General features: G+C 31.1%; 1 protein-coding gene across 4 annotated transcripts in view; it reads right to left on the reverse strand.

Moving 5' to 3' along the window:
* The window catches only part of LOC118189601 (chaperonin-containing T-complex member BBS12-like), an 85,755-nt gene that overhangs the window by 65,010 nt on the left and 8,498 nt on the right, over positions 1-12,247 (reverse strand). For all 4 annotated transcript variants that reach the window (XR_015042306.1, XM_085821198.1, XM_085821196.1 and 1 more), the window contains one exon: positions 11,056-11,134. Coding sequence is in view for 2 of the 4 variants with exons in the window: in XM_085821196.1 (XP_085677322.1) it covers positions 11,056-11,134 (79 nt within the window). In the remaining 2 variants the exon portion in view is untranslated. The remainder of the gene's footprint in view (positions 1-11,055; positions 11,135-12,247) is intronic.

A 12,247-nucleotide genomic window follows, 5' to 3' on the forward strand; every position in this document is an offset into this window, starting at 1 on the left:
TAGGCATAGATCTTCTTGGTCCTTTTCTCCAGAGTGAGTTAAATAAAAATCGTTTTCTTTTAGTAATTGTAGATCATTTTTCAAGTGGACAGAAATTGTTGCACTTAAACACGCATCAGCCAAAACAGTTGCAGATGCATTCTTACACAGGTACATTTTAAAATACAGTGCACCGATAAAAGTCATTAGCGATAACGGTAAACAATTCGTTAGCCAAATTTTTTAAAACATTTCCTCTGGACTTGGCATACGCCATATCAAAATGGCTCCGTATAGACCACAGGCAAACATCACAGAAAGAGTTAATAAAAATATTGTAAAAATAATTCGAAGCTAAGTTAGCACACATCACAAGTGCTGGGATGGATACATAAATGAGTTAGCTTATGCTTTAAGAACAGCAAATCATGATACTACTGGAAAAACTCCAGCAGAATTATTTTTAGGACGTAAGTTAATCACGTCACTAGATAAACTATTCTTTGTGCAACAAAAGGAAGAAGAATTCAAACAAAAAGATATACAGAAACTTATTGATCAGGCGGTTAAAAGTTCGGATATGGCAAGAAGTAGACAGAAACTTTACTATGATCGAAAAAGCCGTGAAGCAGATTTTAAAGTAGGTGATAAAGTGTTAAAGCGGAAATTTTCTTTATCAAGTGCCCCTGATAATTTCACTGCAAAATTGGTTCCAAAGTTTGAAGGCCCCTATGTAATACAGGAAATCAAAGGATTCATATTGTACCTTAAGCACAAAAGAGGGGAAACCTGTAAAGCAAGTCCTGACCAGGTGAAAAAATATTATAATCAAAATGATTTTGAAATCCTTAAAAGTTTCTGGCAGGACTCAAGCGGAAAAGAAGTGGAAATCCCAGAATTAACGCCGCCCGCTCCACCACCCAAGAAGCAGAGAACAGAAGAGGAAACTAGCCCTTCTACAAGTCATTCTAGGGTCTCGAAAAGAAGGAAGGAAAATGGTCACACTCCAGCATTCAAGAAGTGCAGGAAATCAACACCGCATCGTAAAGAATCTCTGGCAAACACGAAAAGAAAAGTTACAACTTCCCACAGTAGAAAATCTGCGTCGAGGAAACCACTTCCAGGGCCAGATAGTCAAGAGCAAACAAGGCCGCTGTGCATGAGAAGAAAAAGACAGAAAAAGGAACGAAAAGATCCTTTTCAACAGAAAAAATTCAAGCAAGAATTCAGACCGGAGACCGCGAAGACCAGCCGTCCAGGGGCCAAACGGAAAAGACAGGAACCCGAAGACTACTACCCCAAGAGGCCGGCATACAAAGGGCGAAAAAGAAAAGTCCCCATGGAGGATACTCTAAGAACCCAAAAGCGAAAATTAAATTCCATGAACTCTGTAACTTGGGATCAATTTTGCCAGAAGAGGATGTCGGAGTTCCAAGCATCGAAAACTCAAAGATAAGTTAAAATCTTCTATAAATTTTTCTTTTGTTCTGAAATGTTATGTGTAAATACGAAGTTCTATGTGTTGACGGAAGTCAATTTGTCTCGGTTGAGACTTAGTTTTGTTTACTGTAGTTAGCTAAGGCAAAAGTATTATTTTCTTTAAGTGTAAAATTTAACAGCAAGCAGTTCCTGTTGGTCGAAAGACTAGTTCTGTTATGTTAAAGCCAAAATTTGGCCGAAAGTAAAATAACTTCGTATTCTTGTATTAATGGAATATTTAGTTTCAGTGCCGCCAGCTTGGCGAAGAAAGCGTGAAGTAAAATTTTATTTTTATCTTATTCATCTTATTGTAAATTGTAAAAATCATATGTATTAGAATTTTGTAAATATAGGTAAATACTTGAAAGTTATGTAAAAGTAGAATTTAGTCTAGAAGCATAAAATTTTAGATGCTAAAAGTAAATGCTCAAAAGAAACGAGTTCAAATCTAAGTATTAAACAGTAGATAAAATCATGCTTTAGAGCGAAAGCCTGCATGTCTAAAGATAAATGAGGGGGAATTTAGAATGAATGTGTTTTGTAGGGTTCTCCACCTACACTTGAATTTTAAGAATATTAAACATAGCTCATCGAGTTTCAGTATGTTGGATTAAGGTGTGTCAGATTTGGTCGTTTGAATTCTAACAAATCATTGTGGTTAGGGGAAGTGTTGTAATACAAAAACAAGAAGATTCCTGTTTGACACCACACATGGTGGAGAACCAGGGTAAAGTTAAATTTATGTTTGAATATTTGAATGAATGTGAATGTAAGCAGTTAAAGAAGGAAAAGAAAAGGATCGAAAACGAAAATGTATCGAGTGTTAAGAAAGTGTAAATCATAATGTATTTCGAATATACTGATACTTATTCCTTCCAGATGCTGGAAAGAAGAGAAGAAGATTGATTGATAAAGACCAAAGGATCCTGTAAGAAAATATGGTAATTTAATCATCTACAGAAGCGATTGTAATGGTTTTAGACAAAAGTTTGTTTTATGTAAACGGGGCTCTTGAGTCTTAGGTCAGAATATGGAAACTTTACCACAGGTCGTTTCTAGGACCTGCTTCCAAGTTTACCAAATTCTGGCAGTGGCAAATGTAGGGTTTATATTTATTTTAACTAACATTTATTTTAAGCTATCTTTCCTGTCAAGCCTTTACTTTACCTTAGAATTGCCAATGCCAGAGTATGTAAATTGTAGTAGAACACACAGTCTATTCAAATTTTAGCAGAATTAAGTTGAGTTTAAATAGAAGGGAAGCGAGTTTGTATGCGTGCTTCTTGAATCGCGAGCGTGAAGGTTGCTAGGTAGAAATTTAAGAACCGCACGTTTCGGCCTGTGTGCCTATTTCGGCAGTTCATTGAATCTTCAACTGCTTAATCAGTAAGCTTGCTGAATCTCAGCTGTATCTTAGAACGCGGTTAAGTTAGTTAAGATTTTAGAGCCTTGTAGGTAGTGATCTCGTTTTTTATTCATCCTGTCATTTATTTTTAGTTTCACATTTCTGTTTTGTTAAACCGTCGGTTCGGCATAGTTTGTGAGCGTCAAGTGAACGCAGCTGTTATTTCTAAAGTGGAATAAAAAGGGATTTAAACCCTTCTTACGAGTTTGTGTAATTTACAGTTCATAGCAGTCACTGTTGCTGACAAGTTGGGGCCTCGCAACACTATAACACATTATATCATATCCACTTCACCAGACATAACCCAATGTGACTATATTAGTGACAAGGTGTTTCATATCAGCAGGAAAGTTAAACAGCACAATGAGCAAATTTTGGGAACTGAAAACTCTTACTGAAGCACGGAGCATAAATGAGTTTTGGCAATTTTGGAGATCAAATTGCATGGGCTGTTTCTTTTTCATGGACCAGAAAGTGAATGGCAACAGATATCTTGATATGTTACAGATCTGGCTTTTCTGCATTTACAAGAAAACTGGAATAATTTTGTGCGATTCTGAATCATTGGACTGACTGCACCAAAACAAATGATAAGTAATATTTCCTTGGCCCTTCCAGGTCACCAGACATTACCCCATGTAACTTTTTTTATGGGGCTTTGTGAAAGACAAAGTACCATAGTAGGTATATATGTCACCATACCATGTAACTTAGAGGACTCATAAACAAACATAGATAATGCTCTGTATGTAGTAACACCAGACATACTCAAACAAGTGAGGGAAGAAGCAAACTATCATCTGGATGTTGTCCGCATGACTCAAGAAAGTCATACTAAACACTTAACATCATAAACATTTTTTTTAATTGTCCTTTCCCTTACATTTGTTCTGGTAAGAGTTTGTTTATAATTGACTTTATTCTAGTATGATAAAATACTGTACAGCATTTTGAATAAACTTGTATAATAAAATTCTAAATATATGGACTGAAACCATTCAGATATACCCCGAAACCTTTCTCTTAATAAGATTCTATATCGGTTAACAATGCACTCTGCTTCTACTTTTGCTGCCGCTAAGATACTGCTGTGCAGCTTTCTTCCTACTGCAACAATATTAAAAATGAAAATAGTCTGAAAATGGGCACAACTTAATTTGGAATGGGCAAGAATGAATTCCAGAAATTTGCACTAAGTGAATTGTGGCCACAAAAGCCAATTGAAATAAAAATAAATATTTAATCGATCTGAAAAAAATCTGAATAATTATGACATTTTTTTCTCTTGGTCAAATATATATTTACTGTAAGACGAGCAAGAAAATTTATTATTTTATTTATGGTTTCTTTCATTTCGATACAGTTAAAAAGTAAAATTTGTTTCACTAAGACAAAATATAAAAAATACTTTATAAATTGAACAATGAAATTACCTTTATTTGCCCAAACATGTTAATAAATTGTTTTGATTTTTTTTTTTAAATTATTTATATCTGAGTTAAAGTTTACGTAACTGACTACCATTTTAAAATTTATTAAAGGCATATTTTAAAACAAAAATTCGTTTAATGTATAAAATACATTGCCTTAATAACTCCACATTTGTTTAGTCTCTTTTTAGAAAAACAGCATTTGTTATGGATAAGCAAAGATAATGAAGTTAATAAAGAACATAAGGCCTGTATGACATGTAACAGCTTTTCTGTGAAATACTTATTTCCTGAATATCATAGACCAAGAAACTGAATTCTCATGCACATGCATTTAAATTAATTTAACAGCTCCTTAAAAAATTTAGCGTAGTGATGGAATATTGCATTCCAACAAGAATATTTGCATTTTTGACATTTTCATGCAGTATCCATGTTTGCTGCTGTACCTGTCATACTCATTATAGCCTTGACCAATAAAGACTTGAACTTTTCGTCGACAGACTCACTTGCACTTGCTCTTCACTGTTCCTGCTTGTTCGTGATCAAAATTTGACGTCAGCTTATCATCATGTATTTAGTTTCGTGTTTTACCTTTTAATTTTAAATAAAATTAATTTTGTGGTTTACTCAAGTCTTCAGCTTTCCATTTAATGAAACCTTCTGACAATTTTGGAGTATTGTGGCATAAACCACTGCCACACTGTAATGTATTATTGTTTTATATTATCTAAACTAGAGTTTATTAAACTGTAACCTTCACAGGGGACAAGGGACCTGCAGCAGTGGGTCACCAAAAATTTTAGTAGTTTTGATATTTCTTTAACTTATTACAATAATTTTACAATTACCAAATATTTTTACACAATGTATTTGAAAATAGATAAAGATAAGACAATACAGACAAAGAAGAAAACGAAAATGTTTCAACACATTCTTTTTATAATATAAATGTTCCTTTTACTTGCTTTGCATGTGACGCTCTCATTTCGTCTGTTACTTATTTAAAATTTTCACATTGTTCTATGTTTTAAAATTAGAAATTAATGTTAATGACCTAAAACTGCAATAGTATATTACAGTACAAGTGAAAAAATTGACAGTTTCACTCACGCATGTGTAGGGTTTGTGCAATGCTTATGGGATCCCACAAAATTTTTGTAAATAATATGGGGTCATGGATGGGGTTGTGAAAAAATTTCAATGATAAAAAGGGGTCACGACTGAAAAAAGTTTAAGAAGCTCTGATCACCAATGAAAAACATATAAATAAATCGATAACAAGCTTAATTTTACTTGACCTGGGAAAAACTAAATGAGATTTGAATTATTAGAATTCCACATATCTAAGAAGTCTGGAATAACACTTTATTACAAGTCAGATCACACTATTTAGCTGTAGTTATGTGTACAAATATCACTGCAGATAAAAAATGCATATAAAGTAGAATTGTATGAAAAAGTACTTTTTTAAATAAAAATAAGGAGTAAACTTTAAATAAAAAATATTTTTCATTTTATTTTGGTGCCCGCTTAAACATTATCATTACACTTGAAAGATAATGCACTGAGTGACACCTCACAGTATAATAAAATAAATGGCATGACATGACCTACGTTATGATATGGACAGTTTATTTTCAAATGTAATTTAATTTTTCTTTATGTTCAGAATTCTGCATATCATTTGATTAAGGTTTTCCTAGGTAAATTTTACTTCAAACTTTCATTTTAGTGATATGCAGGAGAAGTTTTGAGCACTAATACAGTCAAAAGTCTTTAATCCGGACTCGTCGAGACTTCAGCAATTCCGGATTATAGACCATCAGTTTAAATCTGGTAAGATGGCATGCAGAAATTATAAAATTAAAAATATGAAACCGTAATTTATGAAATAAAGAACAATTATGATCTAAAGGGTATCAAAATTTACAAAAAAAAAAAAAAAAAAAAAAAAAAAAAAAAAAAGAAGCGTTTACTTTATTAAACATTTCTTTCAACGTGCGCATGCGTAAAGCATACATTACGCATAGTCGAAATTAGAAAATTGCAACCAGAAAACTATTGATATTTATAAAGACGAGGAATTTGATTTAAATCATATCAAAGACGGAGTACATTGAGATGAAATACTACATTTAGTAAGGAATTACAAGCCGAATAAAATAAAAACATCTGCCCTGAAGATAAGGATAGTGCTGACAGATAAACTTCCAGTTCATTGCGCCCTGCGATCATAAAATAATTAACGAAATGAAAGTCAAAAAATAATTTATCATATAATTTAATGGGATTAAGATATTAAAGAATTATCTATACAAAATTCATCAATAATTTTATATCATGATAGTAAAAGCATGTGGTGCACTTGATAAATTTATAAAGTTCATGGCTTTTGACAGTGAAATTTGATTATTAAATTTCATCGCTTAAGTGCCCATGGTTTAACTACTTGTGATATAAAAATGGAGATGAAATTTGTACCAATAATCATTTAATTTCTTGCTCCCATTAGACTGTATGACAAATTATTTTTCTACTTTTAATTCATTAATTTTTTCACGAGTTTTAAATATATTTTATAATTAATATAAAGTTTATTTTATAAAAATCCCTTTGTTGTTTTTATTTTCATCTTTTTAGTCTCAATGACACATTATCAATTAAATTATTCAATTGAAAAATAATTTTTCAACAATGAATAATTACTTTTTTACTTCCAATAAATCACTTATGTGAAATGGTTGAAGTAAATCCAGAGATTTTGCTTTACATCAGAAATCTCTTACGATTTTATACATTTTCCCCACTCTATATGATGGAAGACACTTTTTTCCCTCTATGAGGTACAAACAGTAAAATTCTGACAGCTTTAGTTTGTTCATGAAATGAATATATGCAAAAGTTTCAACATTAACACGTTGACTGCTGCGTGCATCTGACGTGGTTTGCCCATGACGGTAACTTGAAATTTTTATTATATGACGTATATTACCTACAGAAGATAATGTGATTTACATAATCATGCTTAATGCATTTTTCCTGGTGGGGGTCACTGGTAACCCCCAAACATCTGTAGACCATTTTTGCTATTTATAATTTAAATTTTTACACTTTATTATTATTCAAACCATTATACAGTCAAAAGTCGTTAATTCGGACACCCATAATCCAGAATGATCTATAATCCAGACCTCAAAGCTACAAACTTTCTGCGCGACGCATGCACTTAAGACCTTTACGGCTGCGAATATGCATGTGCGCGTGCGCAAAATACATTTACGAATGCGCGTTTAATGTATAACAGACGGTATAAGGTAAGCTAAAATTATTTAATTCAGTTAATGTTGCAGATTGCGTTGTTCCTTAATCTTCGAATTGGATTCGGCTTATTATTTTTTGCAGACTGTTAGAGCAATTTTATAAAAGCTTGAACTTTCGATTATGTCAAATAGAATTTCGGATATATATTTACTAATATGTAAAGGATCTACAAAGCGAAAGTATGTTTCGAAGTCCATTAAACAAAAAGTGTAATCGATGCAAAAAATGGATAAAGGCATTTCCTTTGTTTATCTAACTTTAACGTTTGTTTATCTAAACTTTATCTTTAACACAGCGGCGCAATGAATTGGAAGATGATCTGTCAGCACTATCCTTATCTTCAGGGCAGATGTTTTTATTTTATTTGGCTTATAATTCCTTACTAAATGTAGTATTTCATCTCGATGTACTCCGTCTTTGATATGATTTAAATCAAATTCCTCCTCATCATAATTCGCTTCCGATAGCGAAGAAAGGGACAGAGGTTATTGAAAACGAAAAAATTTCGATTGACAAATTAGCCGGTATTCTCGACACAGCAATTATAGGACTTGAACAGAGGAACTTTGTAACTGAACAAGAAATTATGTCTGTTTATAAAATTAAAGAGAATATATGATCACATAAAAAACGAAGCAACTTAAACAACTTACATTGAAAGAAAAAATGTTTAATAAAGTAAACAAATAAATATTAAGCTTTTTTTTTTTTTGTAAATTTTGATACCCTTTAGATCATAATTGTTCTTTATTTCATAAATTACAGTTTCATATTTTTAATTTTATAATTTCTGCATGCCATCTTACCAGATTTAAACTGATGATCTATAATCCAGAAAAATCGATAATCCGGAATCGTCGAAGTCCCAACGAGTCCGGATTAACGACTTTTGACTGTAGTAACAATGGTACTATTTAAAAACTTATCAGTATTGATATTTACTCTAATTATGTATTTTGCTATTGGTCGCGTTGACGGTCACTGGTGGCACCCATGGCACTGTAGCCAAGTTGAGTGTCGGTCACCGGTGACCCCCACGGCAATCAATGTGTTAAATTTTAGAAAAATCAAAACCAGATTTTGAAAACTATTGCTTAATCACATGGTACTGTCATATTTATTAACAATGTGTGTACAAAATTTGAGCTTATCAAGAAGTAGTTATAAATGTATGACAAACTTTTGACCATAGCGAGAAACACTAGAGTGAACTAAATAAAAGCTTATAATTTATACATGGCAGTAACATGCTATTCATCGAGAAATTTCCAAATTCATAGATCACCTAAACTTTGAAATTTTTTCAGCACATCTTTAATGCTGGAACCAGTAAGTATTACAATTAATTTATATTATATATTTCATATTAATATAATAACTGTCTTTTTTTTTTATTTAATTCATTTTGAATAAAATTTGTGAAATGCTCAGTATTCATGACACATACAAAGGAAGCACGGCAATAATTATCTGGTTCAGTCCTTGCATGTTAATCTATAGTAGAAATGTAGTTGGTTGCACCTTTGGCAGATGCGATGGATATTTTAGCTGCTGATTTGAGAACTGAAAACTTCATTTATTTATCTTCTTTGGTAAAATATAGTTCTAGAAGACAACTATTCCACTTTCTGAAAGTCTTATCCATTATATAAAGTATTTCTGGTACTTTTCCATTTTGCCGGCGCAAGCAATAAAGTTGCCAAAAATGATACAACCAACGCCAAAAGGAATTTCCTCGCTGGTAACCTTTTACACCTCATTTTCAAAACAAGTTGCAGCCATTTCTTATCAGATTGATTGTTTCTTTCAATACTGGCATACAATTACATAGAATTTTTACTAGATAGTTCAATTTTATGCCCTAAGGCTATTCGCGGTAATTAAGTCAATTAGGATGCAATCACACAGATCACCTGAAGGCGAATATACAGAAAAGAATTACATACAGAAAATTCATCAATTCTAATGACAATGGACTAGTGAAGTAACACACTGCGCTTTTACATAATATCTGAGTAAGCTATTTGTACAAATTGAAATAATTCTTGCATTTAAACTTGTATTCCAAATTAAGATTTAATTTGAAATTAATTTAGATAATTATTGACAGATTTAGATTTTTGTAGCGTAGTTTATACGAGATGAGATAACTTGTGGTCACGTGATATGAAACAGCAAATCAGGATGTTGTACCATGAAAGCATAGTAAATTCTTAAATTAATGTCTTTTTACAAATTTATTGTCTTTTTGCAAAATTTTACCGATATTAAAATGCTTATGCCTTCAGAATGAAAATTTTTTAGAACTAACATTTTTGTGTAAACTGTGTTCTGTTGCCAATAAAGTCTCCTTGGCGAGATTTGTGCCGGTGAAACAGAAAAGTAAAGTACTTCTTTATAAATTTTTTAAAAATGATATTAACTTCCTGCAGCAAAAAAAGTATGGCTGTTCTAAAGAGTATCTAATACATTAAAAATTTTTTAAATGTCCATTTTTGGGATTTGCTAGCAATGGAAAAAACTGCGGTAAAATTTCTGAATGAATACAGTATTTTGCCACAAACTGCTAAAGAGAACAACTGTTTCGAAAAACTTCCACTAGAACAAAAGAAATAAAATTGTGCTTACAAGCAGGTTCGTTGGTTATTTTGGGAACAATTGGAAGTAAAACCTACTTACAATTGATTATTTTGGGAATTACTTACAATTATCGTTGTTTTATTTTGGGGATAGTTTTGGGTTTGCTTTACTGATTAATTTTGGGGGTTGACTGAATTTGGAGTTTTGCTTGTAAATAGATTTGCTGCTTGATTACTTAATTAGAAATCAAAATAGATATTCAAAAAATGGTTTTTTGCAATTATAACACATTATTCTTTATATCTTTTTTAAAACTTTATTACCAAACTGTAACAAGATGGTTGCACTAATGTATAAGTACTGCACTTATTGTTGTTACATAAATCCCAGTCTGTTTCTGCATAAAATCATCCATTCTCATTACTGATGAGCTTTAGCATTATAGATTAAACAAACATACATGTTTTACCCAATATGAACTACTACTGCACAACTTCATTCAACATATGAATTTTTTGGGCCAACATAATTTATTTTTATATATTTTCACCAAATGCTCCAATTTTGTTATACAGTTCATTCAATGTTCATCTAGAAATTAAAAAAGTCCCACAAAATTATTTTCTATATTTTCATTTACATCACTTCAAAATAAACAGTCCATACATTTAGCATCTGCATAAATCACACAAGTAACAATCACAGTAAGATTTAACCAACAACTATATAAATAAAAATAATAATAATATTGGAAATGTAATGAAAAAGTATTCTATGAGACATTCAAAAGTTTTAGGATAACTTTTTGTTTCCAAAATATAAGTGACTAAATATAAAGTACTCAAAATTTTATATTACCTTGAAATTAATGTTTTGAAAAAGATCTACCGGACATTTTGTAAAATGTATTTCTTTACCATCAATGATAGATTTATAGCTGGAAAAAAAAGAGGAGTAATATAATTATAGCAAAGAAAAACCACCTTCAAATATAAAATACAATTGAGCCTTGAACACTGTCAGTTTGAATTACACAGCTATATGCATGTACACTGCGAAAAAAAAAGGAAAAAGAAAAGAAAAATTGGTGCAGTTCTATATTCCCCACTTTATACGAAATTCAAATTGCATCCTTCATGTCTCGAAAGCGAGACTTAGAATATGTATTAGATTTATATATAGCATTGTTCTAACATAGGTATTTTGACACAAAATCGGACTTTTTCTGAAATAATATACCAATTTCTTTCTATATTTAGATTCTACGACTCAAATTATGCCTAAATATTAAATTTCTTTAATTTGATGCAAAATTCAACTTGCCACATTTTTTTCCCAGTTTGCACCAAGAATAATTCACTTGCAGAACTTCTTAATATATAGCAACCTATTTTCCTTTCCCTTCCATTATGGAGGAGTGGGAAAAAAAAGCCACAGCTTTGCTAGCTTTTTACATTGTCCATGATGGGGAAAAAAGTCCCATTGTTTCTAATAATTTTATTTTCAATTAATAAAATTATTAGAAACAAACTATTCAAATAATTTAAAAAAAGTGCCTAAACCAAATTTGATGTTATTATCGCTGTGAACAAGTATGCCAAATTTCAAAATGATCCAATATATAAATTCACCTATATCCTCGGAAATTTTGAATAAAAAAACTGTAATTTTTTGCAGGTATGCTTAGAAATACCATCTACTTTAAGGTGATGATAAAAATTTTATAGATTATAATTCTAAATTTCAAAATATCAAAGGAAGAATCAAGTTTAATAATAAAAAAATAAAAAATAAATAAATAAATAAATAAAGATTAATAAATATATATATCAAATTCAATTACCACTGGTGAGCTAAAATTTTGAGATCTAATTTTTAAAAATGGGAATGGATTTTTACATGTGACTTTTATAAAACTTGGCAATTCGGCATAATTTGAGTCATAGAATCAAATATGGGACAAAATTGGCATGTCATTTCAGAAAAAGTCTGATTTTTGTGTAAAAATACCTATATTAGAATAATGCTGTATATAAATGTAATACATATC

This window comes from Stegodyphus dumicola, chromosome 7, assembly GCF_044657685.1.
Source record: "Stegodyphus dumicola isolate Sdum_Otavi_A_Nest chromosome 7, ASM4465768v1".
NCBI lineage: Eukaryota > Metazoa > Arthropoda > Arachnida > Araneae > Eresidae > Stegodyphus > Stegodyphus dumicola.